Below are 20,709 nucleotides of genomic sequence, written 5' to 3'. Positions count from 1 at the left end.
CACGCACGCGCACGGCTCTACGGTGTGCGAGGCGCCGTCGTCTCGTGCCAGCCAGGCCAGCTCTCGCGAGACCGGCCGGGCCGAGGGGTCAGGTGACAGGTGCATTACTGACATTCCCACCCCGCCCCCCGCCATGCTGCTGTTCCCGGCGCGCGGCCTCTTCCGTCCCGCGCGGGGGCCGCTCCGGGCCACGCCCCGTCCCCATCCCCGGCGGGGAAGCTCCGGGTCCGGCCGCCGCTGGCTTCTCTCCACCCCGATCTTCTATGTGAACGGGCCGCCGCACATCGGGCATCTGTACTCGGCGCTGCTGGCCGACGCGCTGCACCGGCAGCGGGGCCTGCTGGGGCCGGGCCCGGGCCTCCTCGCCACCGGTGAGCGGGGGGCGACGGTTACCGCGAGTCTGGCAGCAGCGGGCCGGGCCCCCGCTCCCGGCCTCATGGCGCCCTCTGCTGCTCCCAGCCGGCTTCCCCTCCCCCCGGCTTCTCCGGCCGCGGGCCCGGCCCGCTGCCTGTCGGGCTCGCTGCGAGCTGGGCGGTGACTGCGATGGGCCCCGCAGCAGGCCCCCATGGGGGGGAAGGGTACACTTTACTGGGGCCTGGGAGGCCTGGCCCAGGCTGTTACCCCCATTATGGGAGGGGTCCGTGTTAAAAGTTTGTACTGGGCCTGGAAATATGATGCTTGGGCACTGCCTGCAGCCCAGCTGTGTTGGGCCCAGTGCTCAGCAGGTCCCGCTTGGCTGTTGCAGGGACAGACGAGCATGGGCTGAAGATTCAGCAGGCCGCGGCAACCGCCGGCACATCTCCCCCTGAGCTCTGCGCGCACGTGTCCAGCCTGTTCCGCGACCTGTTCTCCCAGGCTGGCGTCTCCTTCACAGACTTCATCCGCACCACGGAGCCGCGCCACCGTCGGGCAGTGCAGCACTTCTGGGTGGCGCTGCGCGACCGTGGCCTGCTCTACAAGGGTGTCTACGAGGGCTGGTACTGCACACCGGATGAGTGCTTCCTGCCCGAGGCACAGCTTACCGAGCGTCCTGATGCCCATGGCCGCAGTTGCAAGGTCTCGCTGGAGAGCGGCCATCAGGTACAGCACTGAGCTGCTCTGCCTTCGTCCCTGCTCTCCCCTCGGCATGCCCTGGTGCCTTCCCTGCCTCACCAGGCAGAGCAGTGGCAGGTACTTTCTCTTCTTCCTTCCCAACAGGGCTCAGGCCCCATGCTCCCCTTGCAGCTGCTCAGCAGACTGCCTGCTAAAGAGAACCAATAGCAGCAGTTTCATAGTTAATGCTGCAAGAGAGAAGCTGAATCTTCAAACCTCTCTAGAATTGACTTGCATGGTTAGATCAGCTTGAAAGCTGGTGAGTCTGTTCATGGGCTGGAGCAGAGTTTGGGTCTAAATTTGCAGTCAGAGGGTTCTGGAGACAGAACACTCTAAAATGGGTCATTATTAAAACATCAACCTTCTTATAACACTCTCTGTGCACCAATGGGGACAAAACAGAGAGCAATATCCACATAATCCCATTTCACTACACTGCCTCTGTTGAGATATATTATTCAGCACCAAGAAAAACCCCAAGTACATAAAAACATAAAGTTATTGGAATTTGGTTGTTGGTTCTAAGGCATGAGACAGTGGAATAGCAAAGAGCTAGATTTTTCTTAAAGCTAAACTGCACGGTCTCTTGGGAGCTGTCCCTTAGGTAGAGAGAGACCATCCCTCGCAACATAGTAGCTTAGGAGCAGGTGCACTGGCTTGGAAGCTTGAAGACCATGAGACGGCTGACCATCCTCTTCCAGTGCTTGTTGTTAATTATAAAAGAGCAGCAGCTCCCATCGAGTTAAGGCTGAGTCAGTTTTCTAAGTACCCTAAGACACATGCATATTTGGATTGTCTTGAAAGTTGTACCTCACTGAGATGTGTATGGGTTAGTGGTCCAAATTTAGAGTAATTTGAGCAAGGGGTTCCCAAGGGATACAGTTCCCCCCCATGACCAAGAAAGTGAATAAGGTGATTTTGTATTTACCCCCTTTTTTGTGCACACCTTGGGCTCAAACAATGGCCCTGGTTCTCCCCAAACTGATCTCAGATACTTTGGACTGATCTCTGGGCCTGACACCCACTGGCCCTTTGAGGAAGCAGTATTTCAAGTGATGTTGAGGGCTACGTTGGAAACCTCCGTGTGGGTCGACCCGAAATGACAGAGAGTGAAATGCATATGATGGTGTGTCTGGGGCCATGTTGTATGTCAGAGGCTTTTCAGACAGCCTGATACCAGCATAACCGTGTGGCTCATTGTGACATGCTATAGTCACTGAACCTCAACTGCATCTGTGCACTGCAAGTTTGAGCCCTGACGTTGGCAGCTTTCAGAGAATGTGTGTTGGGTATGCTCCTTGTCTCTGCATGCGTATGTACTGCAAGGACTTCTTTGGGAAATTTTCCCTCAGGACAAAACGTCTGGTTTAGTGCTCTAACATCCACACAGAGACTCTGATTTTACTGTAGAAGAACTGTCAATGAAACTAATATTGATTATATAGAGGGAAGACAAAAGACTCTAGTAAGCAGTTAGGATAATGGAATGATGATTCAGTCCTTTCCTGAACTATGCGACTGAATGTGGCCTAGGAGGCCTGCTTTCTGTTCTGTGTTCTGTCACAGACTTCTGGGATGTTGGAGGAGTCACTTCAAGCAGCATTTTTGACCGTGACTCTGGGTCTGATACGTGCAGAGAAGAGCCCTCTCCTGCGACATCTAGCAGGAAGAATTGTCTTGTGGTGGATGCAGGAGCTTTGTGTTCACTCAGGTTGGTGCAGTGTCAGAAAACCAAGATATGCTCTACAGAGCGACATTAATTGCTTCAGGAGGAAGCATTTTAACCCCGCCCAGTGCAAGATTATACAGCTAGGAAAAAAGAATGCAGGTCACACTTGCAGGAGAAGGGGGCTGTATCCTGGAAAGCAGTGACTCTGAAAGGAACTTAAATGTATGCTGGAGAACCAGCTGGATGTGAGCTCCCGGTCCAATGTTCTGGCTAGGTAGTAGCAGGGAGGTTGGTATTGCCTCTGTACACAGCATTAGTGAGAGCATCACTGACTACCATCCAGTTCAAAAGGATGCTGGAAAATCTAAAAGGATCAGAAAAGAACTACAAGCATGATTCAAGATCTGGAAAATCTGCCTTACAGTGAGAGACTTTTTGCGGGGAAAATAGTTAAATCTTTAACAGTGAGGGTAATTAACCATTGGAACAATTTACTAAGGGCTGTGACAATTTTTAAATCAAGATCAGATGTTTTTCTAAAAGATCTGCTCTGATTCACATGGGAATTATTTAGGGGAAACTCTCTGGCCCCTGCTATATAGGAAGTCAGATTAGATGATCAAGGGGTCCCTTCTGGCCTTTGAATCTAGGAATATTTCTGGTAGCAGAGGGCTCTTTTAATATAGCGGGCAAAAGCATATGGAGATCCAGAGGCTGGAAGTTGAAATCAGGCAAACTCAACCTGGAAATGAGGTGCAAGTGTTTAACAATGAAGGTGACTATTCATTGGGACACTTTACTTAGGGAAGTAGTAGATACTTCGTCTCTTGAAATCAAGAATATATGTCTTTCTAAAAGACGTGTTCCAGCTCAGTCATATAATTGGTCTCAGTGCAGGAATCACTGAGTGAAATTCTCTGGTCTGTTTTATGCAGGAACCCTGGCTAGGTTATTATGATAATCTCTCTTGTCTTTAAAATCTATGAATTCCTAGTTTGGCCTGACCCTTCCTGTGTTCACTTATCAATTTACTTAGGGCGTGTCTGTCTGCAGAGTTTGCACCATTTTAACTGATGTGTGATTTCAAATTAATTCAGTTAAATAAGTGTAAAAGGTGTATATCAGTTTATCTTAAATGGACTGGGAACAAGTTTAAACTAAATTGAAGTAAGACACTCTTAAACCAAAGTTTGCACCTGTTTCACTAAATGGTCTTAAAAACAAATTTAAATTAAACCAGTGCAACATTTGCATGTTGTCCAGGAGGTTTCATTTCCTGGATTTTTTTACTGCTGGAGAGAGGGAGGGCAGCAGTCCTTGTAGTAGAGACGTAAGAGGATCATAGTTCTGCATTTCTTGGTTTTTCAAGATTTGAATTTTGAGAATTAAGCTCTTGTGCAGTGGGAGGGCACATGGGGCACCAGGCCCTATTGGATGCCTACAACCATAACTCCATGTTAACAAAGCTATGGGTGTATATTGTAGAACTACTAGTGAAGGGTATTGGTTGTAATTCATTTTTCTCTCTCACTCTCAGGTGCACTGGACCAAAGAGGAGAATTACATGTTCAAGCTGTCTGAATTTCAAGAGCCATTACAGAAGTGGCTCCAGGGGAACCATCATGTCATCTCCCCTGAGCCCTTCTACCAGCTGGTGCTCCGGTGGCTGGAAGAGGACTTGCCAGACCTGTCCGTCTCCCGTGAGAGAAGCCGACTACAGTGGGGTATCCCTGTCCCTGATGATTCAACACAAACCATTTATGTGTGGGTAGATGCCTTGGTGAACTATCTGACTGTAGCAGGTTACCCTGATACACACCAGGCCTGGTGGCCGGCTGCTTACCATGTTGTTGGCAAGGACATCCTCAAGTTCCATGCCATCTACTGGCCAGCATTACTAATGGCTATGGGGCTGGATCCCCCCAGGCAGATCTATGTGCATTCCCACTGGACAGTCCATGGGCAAAAGATGTCAAAAAGCCTGGGCAATGTGGTGGATCCAGTGGCATGTTTCAATCAGTATACAGTCGATGGCTTTAGGTACTTCCTGCTAAGGCAAGGTGTCCCTGAGCGAGACTGTGACTATTCTGAGGAGAAAGTTATTAAGCTGGTGAATTCTGAGCTGGCAGATGCCCTCGGGGGGCTTCTCAACCGCTGTACAGCCCCTAGCATCAACCCTAGTGGGACTTATCCACATTTCTCAGAGTCATGCTTTCGAAAGGGCTCTGACCAAGGGGCCTCAAGCAGAGCTTTGGCTGAGGACTACGAGCTGGTAGCATTAGTTGCACACCTGCCTCGCCAGGTGACTGACTATTTTGATCACTTCCAAATATACAAGGCTTTAGAATCCATTATTGCGTGCGTGAGGCAGACCAATGGCTTCTTCCAGAGACACGCGCCCTGGAAACTGTGCCGAGACAACCCTGCAGAGAAGTGCTGGCTTGACACTATCCTTCACGTGACTCTGGAATGTCTGCGGATTTATGGGATTCTACTGCAGCCAGTGATTCCCGCCACTGCAGACAGGTTACTTTCGAGGCTGGCTGTTAAGCCCGAAGAAAGGGCTTTCACAGACGTGACCTTCCTACCTCGCTACCATGGGAAGCTGTCACCGTTTGAAGGGAGAAGACTTGGTCCTGACACGGGGGTCTTATTTCACAAGCTGGAAACAACAAGAAGGCGTCCGATGGAAACCAAGGGGCCTTAGACCTTGACAAGTAACTGCTGTGAATAAAACCTCCACGGACACCCAGAACATCTGTCTCTGTTTAAGTATGTTTTTAAAAAACGTTAGCAGCTTCTCAGAGGAGGTATCAGCCGGGCAGGTCTCGTGCAGCCCCCTCCTGACTGGTATGCCTTTGCCAAAGCAGGAGGCCCGAATACCGCATTGTAATAAAACTCTAGCGGTGTGAGCCAGGCCTCTTGTCTTTTGTGGGGTACTGAGTGGAGCCTTCTCTAACGGGGTTGCTGATAAATGCCATCAGCAGCTCTTTGATTCAGTCAGCAACAGAGAGAGAAGGAACTGGAATTGCAGCACAGAGCTGGAATGTTGCTGCTGTTGAGTGTGGGACATGAAAAGGGATTAGGATAATGCTTGACTCTGCTTTTTTAAAAGGGTAGATCCTTGCTGCCGGCCCTTTCTAAATAATATTTGGGCTTTGAAAAGTTCACCTCATCCCCACCTCTCACCCAGTTAGTTTCCTTTTCCGTCCTCTTTGCCTCTCTCCTTAATATGAGGAGGTGTGGTCATTCTGCTAATGACATCTGGGCAAGAGCACAGCAGCCTGTCCCCAAATGCCCTATCCTGGGGTGTGGCCCCCCAGCTGGCACCTCTATACATTGAAGAAGAGAGGACCCAGAGATCTTGGGGGCACTCAGACCTGCTGGTTGATTTGTGGGCAGCGGTGTGAGAATGAGTTGGAAGTGAGAAGGGCAGGGGCTGATGACAGGGCAGTGAGGGGAACTGGGGTTGCTGACAAACCGTGCAGCCAGCTGTTTGCAGTGGTGCTCAGAGCAGAGACGAGAGCTTTCATTGCCGGGGCTGGTTCCTTTGCCTGCTGTCGTCTGTGAGTTCACTGACAGAGCGCCCTGTTGATGGCTGGTAGAACATTTGCTTCTTTTGTCCTCTGGGTATACGGTGGTCCCTACATGTTGTCTTTAGCAGCTTTGTCCTCCCAGGAGGTTGCATTGGGGGTTGCGGCTGGCTTGTTACAGATGAAGAGGAGGGCGGTCAGATTGGAGCACATAGATCTATAGCTGAGTCTGACGGATTGCCCCGCAGAGTTGTGGAATGTTATGCTATGAGGGGGATGTGGGAAGGCTTCTTCTAGCTACTACCGCCATACAAGTAATGACTTTGTACTGTGGGGCAACGGCTCATCTGCCCTGGGCCACGTGCAGGCAGGATTGTAGCCTGTCACTGCTGCTGTTCAGTGTGTGCATGGCACTGTGAGGAAAATTGGAGGAAGCTCTATAGCTCTGGCCCCTGGCCAGACTGCAGCTGTAACTGAGTCTGTAACCAGTTAATGGCTATTGGCTGTAGGGAGGGCTAGTCTCCAGCTCTGTTAATGCCGTCAGTAACCACGGCAAGCAAGAATCAGTGGCCCAAGCCAGAGGCCTGGATGGCACATGGTCGCCTCTGCTCACTGTCCTGCTGAGCAGTCAGACCCTTGTTCCTACCTAACCAGTGTGGTCACTGTCCTTGCTCCCAGGACAGCCCAGAGCACATTCCCCCATATGTCTGGAGGGCACACATTATCTCCCGCTGGGGCAACGTGGGTGTGGCCCAGATCCAAACATCAGGCAGTGTGGCAAGTGCAGTTGCTCAGTCAGACAAGCGACATGGTCATGTTGTGACGACAACTCAACTCCGCTGTAGTTGGAGCAGATGGAAGTGACGCTAACTGGTTACAGAAACTCTGCGGCTGTACTTGTGGCGTGGACAGGGCCATCAGTGCCGTCTCCTCGGGCCTGGTCAGTGCATTGGAACAGTGCCTGGCAGACGGGGGCTTAGATGAAGGTGAACTGGCCAAGACTCCCCCCGCATATGCTGGGGGAAGCCATTGGAAGAGTCAGTGGGGGTCGCTGAGTAGGGGAGTTGACTTGCTGTACGGTTTCACAGCCTTGGGAGTTCCTGGGCCATCCAGCAGTTACTGTATCTGCACTTGGCTTGAAGGCAACAACTTACTTTTGGGGATGCAGGGACCTTGCCACTGCTTTCCATGCCTTCACCACCCCAGATTCTGCAGCACACTGGGCCTCACGCCCTGCTGACAGGCACACACAAACCTCAGCCAGTGCTGACCCTGGGTGGCTTGGATCCTGGCTACTGAAGAAATGGCCCCTCTCCTCACGTGGAGCTCTGGGATGGGCAGAAGTGTGCGAACTAACAGTCCCTGGACTTGAAAAAGGAGGGGGCTGTGAGCAGGGTGTTCTAGGGGCTTCCTCGCTCCAGGAACTCTCTTCATCCCCCCACCCCCCTGTCCTGATGGAGCTTGAGTGCTGACCTTAGGGCACCTGTACTACTGGTTTATGGGAACAGATGAACCCTGAAGGGCTGTCACAGGCGTGGCAGCCCAGTAGCACCCCCTGATGGCCAAGCTTGGATTTGCAGACATCCCCTGCCTAAATTTCTGCTCACCAGTTTTCCATCTCGCTGTGGCAGTGGTTCTCAACCAGGGGTATGTGTACCCATGGGGTACGCAGAGGTCTTCCAGGGGTCCATCAACTCATCTAGATATTTGCCTCGTTTTACAACAGGTTACATAAAAAGCACTAGCAACTAAAATTTCATTCAGACAATGGCTGGTTTATGCTGCCCACTGAAATGTAAGTACAATATTTATATCCTAATTGATTTATTTTATATGGTAAAAATGAAAAAGCAATTTTTCAGTAACAGTGCGCTGCCACAATTTTGTATTTCTATGTCTGATTTTGTAAGCAAGTCGTTCTTAAGTGCGGTGAAACTTGGGGTGTGCAAGACAAATCAGACTCCTGAAAGGGGTACAGTCATCTGGAAAGGTTGAGAGCCACTGCTCTGGGGGATCCATGAGACTCAGCCCTCAGCTAAGTTCCAACCCCTTCTGAGTAACAAATGTCCCAAACCAACAAAAGGTTCTGCCCTCCCGCTTTGGCATCTCTTCGGCCCTCCCTTTGGGCTCAGTTACCAGTCTCTTCTGGGCTCCCTTTAAGTCTCTGTGGCTCTGGAACAGGGAACTGGCTTCCAGGCGCCATTCCTGGCATCCTTCCAGACCAGTGGTCCCCAAACTTTTTGCAAAAAAAGGAAGGTGGGGGGACACACACCTTGTGCCTCCCTTGCCACATTCCCGTACCTCCCTTGGGAGCCTGCCCCATAGTGTGAGAACCGTGCCTCTAGAATCATGAGGGGTAGCAGCTGCTCCCCCCAAGCCAGGGGCTAGACAAAGCCCCACACTCTTCAGAAGATTGCCTTGTGACACAGCAGAGTCCCCCAGAAACAACCCCCCTCTTTCCAGAGTACAAAAGGAGATCCTGGCTGGGCGGGTGCTTTCTGGGTCCTCCACCTTTGCTGCCTTTCCCAGTTGCAGCTTTCATTTAAAGGCCTGGTCTCTCTCACGCAAACCAATGTGCTGCTGTCCCTTAACCAGCCAGGCAGGGAGCTTTCTCAGCATAGCCAGACATCCTCTCATGCAAGGAGGGGGGATGCCGATGCCTGACTGGGACCATGTACATACCAGTATTAAGCATTGGCCATTTTCTCCTTTGACTGTCTCAGTATTTCTCCCCCCTGTGCTTTGGGGAGAGCTACCACTCAGGGTTCAGCCTTGCTCGGGATTGCCAAGCAGGTCCCTCAGAGGTCCTGCCAGGACCCTCCAGCACCGGGCAGTGAGAACTTGAGACTCCACATGTGGATAAGCCAGCAAAGAGCAAAGTCCTGCTGTTCGGCACCTTCTACAGGAGCAGGAAGGGGCCCTGCTGACAGGGCGGCTCTGCAGCTCCATTTGCAAAGTCCAGCTGAGGAAAGAGGATCGTGTCCCCTGTTCCAGGGAGCCGACTGCCATGCAGTGCGGCAGCAATATGTGCACACAACTGCCTCATTCCTTTGATTCCCCCACTGTCCTGACCCACATGCCCCCTGTTGTTCCAGGGCTAGCTCTGCTAATGTACCCCCATCCTAAGGGGCCCGATCCACTCCTAATTTTCTCCTGGGCCTGCCTCTTGCACAATGCAGTGGTTTGATGAGATGCACAAATTGGAATTTGAATGAGACCTTTCTGCTCCCAGACTCATTTCACTTTTGGCCGCAGTTGAAGGGTAGGTGCAGGTTGTCCTGTGCACTGTTGAGGTAGGGGAAGACTCTGCTCTCAGGGCAGTGGTAAGCCAGTCCACCCTTGCTGATAAGTGGAGATTCCTGTGCATCTCCTAAATCCAGACCTGGTCTAGAATCATCACTGGCAAATTGCAGCCCCCTGAAAGAACACCAGTGGGCCTGGGCCTGGTCTGCTTCTGGCTGATGTGGGAAGATGTCAGAAGGGACGTTCTCCCAAAAGGATTTTTAGCTCACCTATTACTTTAGAAGTGTTGGGGACCCTGGCTGGATTTGCTGAAGCTCAGCTTTCATTTTAAAACAAAAAGTAAGTCTCTAGCTCTCCTAAATACAGGGAAAAGCGTGAAAACATGGCCTCTAATGGCCGAAACACAGAGACAAAGCAACAGGACCACATCATTATTAGTTTTTAAAGTCTCATGATTTTTAAGCCAAACTTATGACTACAATAGGCCTGACTAATGGTTCTTGGGGGCTGAGGGTCGGCCGTGCTACACAGGAGATCAGAGAATCACAGGAAAACATGGTGGGGAGAAATCCAGAATGGTCCTGCCAGTCACCTAGGTCATAATAGGGCCACGTCCTGTAGAATATTCACCCGTTGAAATGACGCCTGATGGTGACCTGGCAGGAACATGTTTCCATGCAATGGGCTCCCACCTCTGCAGCCTAGCAGGTCTCTGTGGGAAGGTGTCTCCTGATTTCAGCTTGTATTTTCCCTTTCATCATCCACCCCTTTCTTCCTAATTCCACTCCCTTGCCCACACTAAGCAGTCCCAGTGTTGCCAGCCCCTTGCTTAGCAATCGGGAGGTTGGCTTAAAACAGAAGGTGTGCCTTACCTAGGGACCAAACCCAAAGGTGGGTTCTGGTTCTTTGTCGTTTGGTGTGTGAGCCTTTGGGGTCACATTTAAAAGCTTTTCTTCAAAATAAGGACAATAAAAGTGCAAAAAGACTATTCCATCATTGCCTCCCTCCAGGACCTGGGGATTGAAGAAAAACACCAAATATCATGAGATTTATGATAAAATTGTGAGAGTTGGCAGAAGCTGTCTGTCTGTTACCTTTAGGGACCTGTCCCCCAGCTCCACAGATCTAGCTCTTTTAATATCTTGTCACAAATTGCTCCCTCGAGATCCTTTATGTTGCTCTTCTCTCAATTTCCTTCCAGCCTGTGTGCATCTTTCCAGAATGGTGAAGTTCCCCTTACTTCTTGAAGCTAATATAGCGTATGGTTGTCTCATCGGAGTTGTAGCGAGAGATGCGGTGACACCCCGGCACGTGCAGCCCAAAAGTGCGGAGGGTGGGTTATTGTCCACTGGAGCATCTACCTCACAGCTGGGTGATTGCAGGCTACGCGCAGTCCCAGAGCATATGCAAGTGCTCCAGCAGCTGCCCTGTCCAGTCCTCATCTGGCCTTGTATAACTAGCCCCTTTTTGTCCCTGCTGTTTAAGTGAGTCCTTGGGCGCTCAGGGCATGCCTACGCTGCGATCAAAACCACAGCACCGAGTCTCAGAGCTTGGCTCTATTGACTTGGGCTTGCGGGGCTAAAAATGGATGTATGGATGTTTGGACTCTGAGACCCGCCCTCTCTGCCAGGTTTCAGAGCCGGGGCTCCAGCCTGAGCCTAAACACCTACACTGCAATTTTTAGCCTTGCAGCCTGAGCCCCATAAGCTTGCTCAGCTGACCTGGGCCAGGCAAGGCCATGTGGTGGGTCTTTTATTGGAGTGGAGATGTACCCTCCACCCTCCCACTGCAGGCTGGAGTCAAAATCTGCATCAAGCTCCTCGGGAGAGGTTAGAATCCTTCGGTGTGTTTGTTTCTAATGCACCCGTCACCAGAGGACTCAGATATTCTCCAAGGGAGGGACTGGAAACTGTTCGAAATCCCTCGGGATTGCCATGAACAAAGAATGCCTAAAAGCATTTTCTCCCATCGCCTTGTTAGCGGCCCTGTCTATTTTCCACCAGCATTTTCTCTGGTGTATAATCCCTTCTGCAGTTGCGTGGCTATCGTCAGCCTGCTAATGTATGCGTTTCCAGTCCCGTCCAGGAGGATCCTCCTCCAAGCGACAGCCATGATTGCTAGCTGGGTTCTAGCATGGTTTCCTTGACTACGGTGAAGGGTATTAGAGCCATTTACAAAGCCAAAGGGTTGAGGGGGAAGGGCTGCAGCATAGTCTGGCTAGCAGAGTTTGCAGGGACATCTCTGCGTGCACTGCTCCAGGGGGTCATGCTAGATCCCCGCTGGCAGCAGTCACCATTCAGCTCCACCAGTACTAATACAGAGCAGCTGCTGGGTCCCCTAGAGAGGCAGTGCAGGGAAAGGCAGTCAGAGAGAAAGGAACGGGAGATTGAGGGGTGAAGGAGCCCTGCAGAGACTCCTGAGTAATAAGAAGGACCCCAGGCTGAAAGAGAGGGCAACAAAGGATGAAATCAAAGGTCTTGTCTGCACTCAGCTTTGTCTGAGCACTAGCCAGTGGTGCAGCAAGGCACCTAGGAATCAGCTTCACCCCATCTGCAATGGGAGTTTGCACTGGTGCAGATGTGCCACAGGCTGTAAGTGGAGTAGATCCCCAGTGTAGGCAAGGCTAAGGATGCAAGAGAGGGAAGAAAAGGCTGGGAAGCAGCCAAAGGAAGGGGTAAAGGTGACGTGAAACATTCCAATGCACAGAGAGTTGGGGCCAACCAAAGTGTCCAATGTGAGATGCCTCCCTAGGTATCATGCTTGACTGAGCGTCCAGCTGAAGGAAGCACAGTGACCCTACCCAGGGCACAAACCCAGAGGAGCTGGGCATGGTGGATGGATTCTTCCCCACATACCAGCGTGCATGGGAAAGTTTCCCCAAACTATCCAAAAGGACCCAAGAGCACGGAGGGAAAGCTGAGCCTTTGGTGGGAAAGGGGAAAGACAGAGACAGGGCTGTCCAGGCAAGCCACCTGCCAATGGGACAGGAATGGACTCTGGGCTAGTCCACACTAGAAGTGCTGCATCAGCACAGCTGCAGTGCGTTTGGTGAAGACACTGTGTCAAGGGGAGAGAACTCTGCCCTCAGCACAATAAATCCACCTCCCCGCCAGGCAGCAGCTATGTACTGCCAACACAGCACTGTCCGTACCAGCGCTTAGGTCACTCACGGGGGTAGCTTACGCACTCCCCTGAGCATTGTTAGGTATGCCGATATAAGTGGCAGTGTGCAAGCCCTGAGATGCCCTGTGTGACGAAGTAGGAATTTGCTGTAATATTTTTGATCCCTATGTGTGACTCAGTTTCCCTATACATATGTATATGCTTTGCTACGTGCAAAAGGGGTAAAAAGCTGCTCTTGGGGCAGAGCTTGCAACATGAGGTCTTGTGCCATGTAACTGTCTGGGGTGGAATTAATGGGTCGTTAAAGGACTGGCTGACACAGACCTGTAGAAATGACGTGACCACAAAGGCAATGGGACTGAACCATTGATACTTGTCCCTGGGACGCTCTGGGAGATGGAACTTGTGAGCTCAGTATGGATCTGCAGGAGCTGGACGATGGACTGAAAGGTGTCCGAGGGCCCTTCAGTCAGTGCGTGTAACCCGGCCGGCCCGGCGCTGGCAGAGGAGCCGCTCAGCAAGGGGCCCGCAGCAACAGAGCGCCCCGCCCCGCCCCGCCGCGCGGGGGCGCCGGGGAGAAGGGAGCGAGCGAGGGGCCGGGCCCGGGCGGTGCCGCCCCGCCTGGCTGCGGGCGGGCGGTCGGGCGAGGCCCCGCCGCCCGGCCAGGGGGAGGGTCTCCGCCGCGCTGAATATGTATCAGCCGCCGCCGGGGCCGGGCTCGGCAGCCGCCCGCCTTTGTGTGCGCCTGGCCGGGGCCGCCGCCGCCCGGCTCAGCGCAGCGCCCGGTATGCAGCCCTCCGCCGCCGCCCCCGGGACCGGGCCGGCCGCCGCCGCCGCGCTGGATGCCTCGCTGGAGCAGTGCCTGCGGCTCCGCATCTTCAAAATCATCGTCATCGGCGACTCTAACGTGGGCAAGACCTGCCTGACCTTCCGCTTCTGCGGCGGCGCCTTCCCCGCCAGCACCGAGGCCACCATCGGCGTGGACTTCAGGGAGAAGACGGTGGAGATCGAGGGGGAGCAGATCAAGGTCGGGAGTGGGGGGAACAAGCAGGGGGGTTGGTGACAGGAGGGCATGGGGTGGAGGTGGTTGGTGAGGCACCAGGGGGTGGGGGCCCAGCCCCAGCAACAGAGGGAGAGAAGGGGAACCTCGCTCTGATGGGGGGGCTGGCGAGGTGTCACACATCCATGGGTGTGCAAGGGCCGAAGAGCAGGCGTGGGGATGGGCAGGGGATGAAGAGGGGCAGGGAGTGTGTGGGGTGGCAGTGGGGAGGGGGCTGGAGTTTGGCTGGAGTGTGTGGGAGAGAAATGAGGGGGAGCGAAGTGGCCAGAGAGGTATGGAGGGGGGCATGGAGCTAAGAAAACATCACCGGGTTGGGAGATATGAGGACATCAGTGGAGTGGGAGAGCAGAGGTGGGGCACTAGCATGGGGGCAGTAACGTACAACGGCACTGGGCTGGTTTGTGGGAGGGCAGGGAGTGGAATAGCAGGTTATAGGGGCATCAGAGGGCAGAAGTGGGGCAGGGAGCTACAAGGGCACTGGAGGGGCAGGGTGGGGGGTTATGAGGGCACTGGAGGGGCTGGGTGGTGGGGTATGAGAGCATCCAGGAGATGGGAAGGTCTGAAATCATTGTTGAAGCATTGTCTAGCTGGCAGCCGGTCACAAGTGGAGTGCCCCAAGGGTTGGTCCGGTTTTGTTCAACATCTTCATCAATGATCTGGAGGATGGGGTAGATTGCACCCTCAGCAAGTTTGCAGATGACACTAAGCTGGGGGGAGTGGTAGATACCCTGGAAGATAGGGATAGGATACAGAAGGACCTAAACAAACTGGAGGATTGGGCCAAAAGAAATCTGATGAGGTTCAACAAGGACAAGTGCAGAGTCCTGCACTTAGGACGGAAGAATCCCATGCACAGCTACAGACTGGGGACCAACGTGCTAGGCAGCAGTTCTGCAGAAAAGGACCTGGGGTAACAGTGGATAAGAAGCTGAATATGAGTCAGTAGTGTGCCCTGGTTGCCAAGAAGGCTAATAGCATATTGGGCTGCATTAGTAGGAGCATTGCCAGCAGATCACGGGAGGTGATCGTTCCCCTCTATTCGGCATTGGTGAGGCCGCATTTGGAGTATTGTGTCCAGTTTTGGACCCCCCACTACAACAAGGATGTGGAGAAGTCGGAGAGAGTCCAGCGGAGGGCAACAAAAATGATTAGGGGACTGGAGCACATGACTTATGAAGAAAGGCTGAAAGAACTAGGCTTGTTCAGTCTACAGAAGAGAAGAATGAGGGGGGATTTGATAGCAGCCTTTAACTACCTGAAAGAGGGTTCCAGGGAGGATGGAGCTAGGCTGTTCTCGGTGGTGGCAGATGACAGAACAAGGAGCAATGGTCTCAAGTTGCAAGGGGGGAGGTCTAGGTCGGACATTAGGAAAAAGTTTTTCACTAGGAGGGTGGTGAAGCACTGGAATGGGTTACCTAGGGAGGTGGTGGGATCTCCATCTTTAGAGGTTTTTAAACTGCGGCTTGACAAAACCCTCGCTGGGATTATTTAGCTGAGGTTAGTCCTGCTCTGAGCAGGGGGTTGGACTAGATGACCTCCTGAGGTCCCTTCTAACTTTATGATGCTATAAGAGGGGCAGGGAGGTATGAGGTGAATGGGGGCAGGAAGGAATGTGGAGCTTAGGGGGCAGGAAGGTACAAGGGAATAAGAGGCACAAGGGGAGGGGAGGTACAGGAGGTCTATGGCAGGAGATGTATGCGGATTGGGTGGGGAGGGACAGGAGAGTTCTGGAGGTGCTGAGGTATGAGGCCACTGGAGGAGTGGGGGCCATGTAGCAGGCCCGGGGGGGTGAGGTTCCAAGTTTTCTGGTGGAGGAGAAGGTTCTGTTGGTGAGGATGCTGTGCAAAGGTCCAGCGTGCCCAGATTTGAGCAAGGGAGCCGCGTGGGGACGTGGGAGTGAGTGCTTGGAGGAAGGAGCTGGTGGCTGCTCCAGACCACAGGACTTCTGTCCCTGGGCCTGGTGGGTAGCGGGAAGACGTGGCATTGTAGAGCTGGGGTTTAGGCCCATAAAGGGGCAGTTTGCAGGGCAGAGCTGTGGACCTAGCCACTTGCTGTGACTGTGGCTCGAGGCCCAGTGCATGATTAGCTGCAGCAGCGTGTTCAGGCGGCTGGCAGCCCAGTGGGATGCTCCTTGCTGTGTCTGTCTGTAATGGCTATGCTGGGAACAGGCCTTGAGCAGCTGGCTGTGTGTGGGTGCCAATCCCCTTCATTTGGTGCAAGCTGCGAGACTTCTCTGTAGGAGGAGATGACCATTCCAGTATTGCAACCCCAAATGTTCCAAAATCATGAGCCAGACCCCCCAAATCATGAGACTGTTTAAAAGCTTGAATGCTGGGTCTTTTTTGCATTCTGGTTTCTCAGCCTTCAGGCTGCATTCAGGTGTTTTCAGACTGTCTTTGCAAATGTGAGGGCTAGAAAATAAGCTGAGATTCTGCAAAATGTTAACTCGTCTTTGAGTCCACTTCCATACCGTGCATGGGCTGGATCTGGCTCGCGGTTTGGGGCTGGTAGATTTTGACTTGATGGGTAACATAGCAGAGAGCAAGGGAAGATTGGCATGCTGCAGTGGGATTGGCCGAGCAGAGTCTGAGCACTTGTAGAGGAGGGACACAGTGCTCCCAACTCCTGCCATTTTATCACAGGTCTCACAATATTTGGTGTTTTTCTTAAAGCTGCAGGTCATGGGATCATGTGAGTAAGGGAGACTCTAAGCTTTTTCATTTGGGGGAAGAAAAAAATAAAAGCTGTTCATTTCTAGCCTTTACGAATGCAGATAAAAGCCTGAAAACATGACCCAAGTGAGACCGAACAGCTCAGAAACCAGGCGAGAGCCATAATCACTGGCTGTTGAGTCCCTCTTTCTGGCCCAATGAGTATTTAACTAGTCATACAAAGTGAAACGTTCCAACAGGAGCCTGACTGTGTAGCCCAGTGGTCAGGACACTTGTCTGAGAGGTGGGAGACCTGGGTCTCTGCTTCAAATTGGGCAGAACAGACATTTGAAGCTGGGCTTCCCGTGTGAGTGCTCTGCTCAGTGGGCTGTTGGCTGTTCTGGGGTGCTCTGCATCTCAGTTTGATCTGGTCCTGGATAAAGTGGCATTTTTCAACAGGAAAAAGTTTGGTCAAAATGCTTCCAGCCTGCTTTGTTCTTGAGCCCCATGTTCTTGCCAGTGCATCTTACACTGCATGTTGGCCTGAAGCCAACCTTACTGCTCTAGGCTTCAGAAATGCCCAGCTTGCTGCTCTCCTCTAGTGGCTTACACTTCAGCAGTGACCCAGGCTAAACCCATCAGAAGGGGAAAGTGAGGCTTATGTAGCCAGAAAGAGGGGATGTGAGAGGGTGGGAGCAGGAGGGTCTGAAGGGCAATGAGTCCAGAGCAGCCTCTCCTTTTCATGCCGTCCCTGTGCATATGCAAGGGGGTTGTTCCAGGAATCGAATGGCAGGGAAATGAGGAACAAACATGCTTGCTTTCTGTCTGTGTGCCCAGCTTGAGAGACTCCCTTGCTGCAGATGATGATACTGGGTTGATAGGGTTGACAAGGAAGCTGGATGGTTTCAGGATCAGTCTGGAGCTTTTGCAGCTTTAAAAAAAACAAAACCAAATCCCAGGGTTCAGGGTGCACCTGCAGGGTTCAGGAAGGAATTCTATTTCTTCCCCCTCCAGATTCACCATTGTACGATTGGCTGGGTGTGTTACAATGTTCTTCACCTCTTCTGGACTAGGATGCTGGACGAGGGGGACTAATGCCTCATCTGGTGTTGAAATGCCTCTGAAGCGCCAGGTGTTCTGTGCCTATCATTGCTATGGTGAAGATGGCAATGAAACACATTAAGAAGAGGAAACACTCTCTAAAAAGAAGCTCACAGGGCCTGCCAGACAGGTGCTGCAGGCAGGATGCTAAGCAAAGGTGACTGAATCCCAGACAGCCACTTTGCCTGGAGCAAACCATGCTCTGTACAAGAACAAAGGAGGCCATAGGCTGAGAGGCTTGTGGGCCAGAGTACAGGGACCATCTGCAGGTAAAGCAAGGGCTGCCCAGAGAGGGACCGCTCTCAAAATGTGCTGGATTCAGCAGTGTCAGCTGAGGTGAAGGGGAATTAGCTGTGTGGAGCTCTGTGGTTGTCACTAATCAAGGTGAACAAGGGTTAGGTACAAATTGATAATGATATAGAGTAGGAGGAAATGCCTCAACAAGGAGCGACCTGTTCCCAAGGCCTTCATGGTGTGCTGGGGGAGGGCCTAAGTGCTGTCCTGACCCTCCCTCTCGGCTGCCCTGGCATGCTGTGCTTTGTTTTCTAGGTGCAGGTCTGGGATACAGCTGGCCAGGAGCGGTTTCGGAAGAGCATGGTGGAACACTATTACCGCAATGTGCATGCCGTCATCTTTGTCTATGATGTCACTAAGATGACTTCCTTCACCAACCTCAAGATGTGGATTGAGGAATGCAATGGGCACGCTGTGCCCCCTCTCGTGCCCAAGGTGCTTGTCGGGAACAAGTGTGACTTACGAGAACAAATTCAGGTGCCATCCAGCGTGGCTCTGAAATTCGCTGATGCTCACAATATGCTTTTGTTTGAAACATCAGCCAAGGACCCCAAAGAGAGTCAGAACGTGGAGTCAATTTTCATGTGCCTGGCCTGCCGGTTGAAGGCCCAGAAGTCCCTGCTCTATCGGGATATGGAGAGGCAGCAGGGAAAGGTGCAGAAACTGGAGTTCACACAAGATGCTAACAATAAAAATTCCTGCCCCTGCTGAATAGAGGCTGTGCATTCTCGATTAATATTGTGGTGGGAGGGGTTTTGTGCCTGTATATGTCTGACACCTGCTTGTTTCAATATGAATTAATGTTAACAAAATAAAATTTGTATCACTGATGTCTGCTTTGAGTCTGTTTGTGCCTATCAACAGGTGATTTACAGTAACTATGTAGAAATAGGGCCTTGGCTGGGACTGGAACTCTCAGCAAAGCCTCAGCTGGCTGGCCATATAAGATATTAACCCTAGGTAAAGTTTAAAGGGCACATTGCAGTCATACTGTGGAATTTGACGCTTTGATGCTGTGGGGAGAGGCATCCTTGTAGCTGTTCTATTACAGGCCTCTATCTGGGCTGAATGCCTCCTCTGTGCTGGATGGGCTGACTTGCACTCATTTCTCTAAGGATTCCTGGCAGGATACAATCTGCAGCTTCTTTCTGGTACGGCATGACGTTTTGATTAAAAAAAAACGTAGAATGACATTGTGACATGAAGAACAGCCCAAGGGCAGAGGGAAAGGGACACCCTGATCTCTAGCCGTGAGTTTCAGTTGGCCTAACAAGCCCTGTGTACCCTAACTCAGTATAGTTATTACAGGACACCTTTTAGATACAGATTGTCATAGGATAACCCTAACTCACTGGTGATTGATAGTGTGTAATGTAGGCATAAGCAACTGATGCAAAAGTATGGACATACATTTTAAGAATTAGAATTTCAGTTTATTTGCCAGTCAAACAGGAGTTACCCTAAAGAAAGGAATGTTGTTTTTCCACTGGACAGTTACTTCCAAAGTACTTTGAAAGACCATGAGAATGTATTTGCATATCACATAAACAGACTCAGCAAGCTGACAAGGGGTGGAGGCAAACCTCACACTAACAAGTCAGCATGGCAGCTACACCCGGCAGAGGAGAGAAACTTGGTCTAGGTTTTACTTTTCAAAGAGTACTTTGCAAAGGCTTACTGGTCTATGAAGATGGGGAGGCTGAACCTCAAATCATAAGCAAATGAATAAATGGATTGTATACAATATTACTGTTATAAAAGTGTATGGAAAGTGAGGTCTTTTCTGAAAGACTGTGACCCACTGAAGACTAATATTGTGAAATGTACATATTTAAAACTATGTAAAGAATTATGGACAACTATTTATATTAGGCTATATAGTTTGTCCAGATAGGTAGGTAGCTGTGACATTCCCTCCTGTCTTCTTTGTAAATTAAGCATAGTGGAATCAGAAACAACAGAAGCCTTATTTACAGACAGGGGGATGGGAAGCCCACAGAAAGGAAAGAACATGTGGCCATCCTGCCGCCTGAAACATTACTGAACTTTGAAACATATAAGCAAAGACAGAAGCCAACTTTAGCATTCATCCCTTGACAGACATAAGGAAACAGAGCTCTTGTGAGCTGAGAAAGATGAGTCCTTCAACTGAGGAGGGCAGCATGGTGGAGGTTTGAAGTCTCTGGGAATTGACTCTAGGTGACAAAGCTGCCTAGGCAAAGATTGCACCTTACTAAATTAAATTTTGGACTTTTAGAAGCAGGTTTTGTTCCGTTTTACTTGTAACTCTATCTTCATTCCTTATACTTGAACTCAATCCTATGTATATTTTGTTAATTTATTTCATTCTTACCACAAACCAACTCAGCACTGAATTTAAAGGGTAGGGTATATTTAAAATCCCCCCCTCTCCCCAACGTAAGTAAACTGTGATGTGGTTTTGCCTCTTAGAGGAGCACTGAACCTCATTATTTCTCTGAGCTGTCCAGGAGAGGGCTGGACATACAGGGCACACAGTTTTGGAGAAATTCGGGACTGGGAGAATGTTGAGGTTATCTTGCTAGTTGTAACTAAGGCTGCTGGAAGCCAGAGTGTGACTGGTGTGGTGTGGTGTTGGCAGGCTGCTGGGATCAGAGCCACTGAACCAGGGTTGTAGCTATAGACAGCTACTCAGGGTGTGATCTGCAGGCTGGCTGTGAGCAACCCAGGTTGGCAGCTACAGCGGCAAAACAGTGAGGAACCCCGAGTTACAGGACAGGCAATGACAACCCCTCACTGGTCTGAATACACCCTGACCTGACCAACCCATCACAGATATAAAATTAACATGGCACATGTTAAATGGATTAAAAACTAGCTAACTGATAGGTTTCAAAATTAAACTGGAACTAGGGACCATCAGTGGCTATGTTTCTAAGGGGGTTTTGCAGGGATCTTTCTTGG

The 20,709-nt window shown here is 51.3% G+C and overlaps 2 protein-coding genes across 2 annotated transcripts; both read left to right on the top strand.

Moving 5' to 3' along the window:
* Positions 1-127: 127 nt before the first annotated feature.
* MARS2 (methionyl-tRNA synthetase 2, mitochondrial) lies at positions 128-5,673 on the top strand. Its single transcript, XM_067548484.1, has 3 exons — positions 128-371; positions 746-1,080; positions 4,299-5,673. Exons 1-3 carry the CDS (start codon positions 134-136, stop codon positions 5,466-5,468), a joined length of 1,743 nt encoding a protein of 580 aa, XP_067404585.1. The 5' UTR covers positions 128-133; the 3' UTR covers positions 5,469-5,673.
* A 7,604-nt stretch (positions 5,674-13,277) lies between these two features.
* Positions 13,278-18,596, top strand: RAB33A (RAB33A, member RAS oncogene family). Its single transcript, XM_067549782.1, has 2 exons — positions 13,278-13,687; positions 18,022-18,596. Exons 1-2 carry the CDS (start codon positions 13,352-13,354, stop codon positions 18,475-18,477), a joined length of 792 nt encoding a protein of 263 aa, XP_067405883.1. The 5' UTR covers positions 13,278-13,351; the 3' UTR covers positions 18,478-18,596.
* Positions 18,597-20,709: the final 2,113 nt, after the last annotated feature.

Source organism: Emydura macquarii, unplaced genomic scaffold, assembly GCF_026122565.2.
Source record: "Emydura macquarii macquarii isolate MOO-44397 ecotype Brisbane River unplaced genomic scaffold, CSIRO-AGI_Emac_v2 contig_1253, whole genome shotgun sequence".
Lineage (NCBI taxonomy): Eukaryota > Metazoa > Chordata > Testudines > Chelidae > Emydura > Emydura macquarii.
Note: the sequence above shows the minus strand (reverse complement) of the source record. Positions and strands in the feature narration are given on the sequence as shown.

Excerpts from the sequence above, each read along its gene's own strand:
- MARS2 (XM_067548484.1), top strand. The coding sequence starts at position 134 with ATGCTGCTGTTCCCGGCGCGCGGCCTCTTCCGTCCCGCGCGGGGGCCG. Across the intron at positions 372-745 it reads CCCGGGCCTCCTCGCCACCG|GGACAGACGAGCATGGGCTG; the intron begins GTGAGCGGGGGG and ends TGGCTGTTGCAG. Across the intron at positions 1,081-4,298 it reads CGCTGGAGAGCGGCCATCAG|GTGCACTGGACCAAAGAGGA; the intron begins GTACAGCACTGA and ends TCTCACTCTCAG.
- RAB33A (XM_067549782.1), top strand. The coding sequence starts at position 13,352 with ATGTATCAGCCGCCGCCGGGGCCGGGCTCGGCAGCCGCCCGCCTTTGT. Across the intron at positions 13,688-18,021 it reads TCGAGGGGGAGCAGATCAAG|GTGCAGGTCTGGGATACAGC; the intron begins GTCGGGAGTGGG and ends TTTGTTTTCTAG.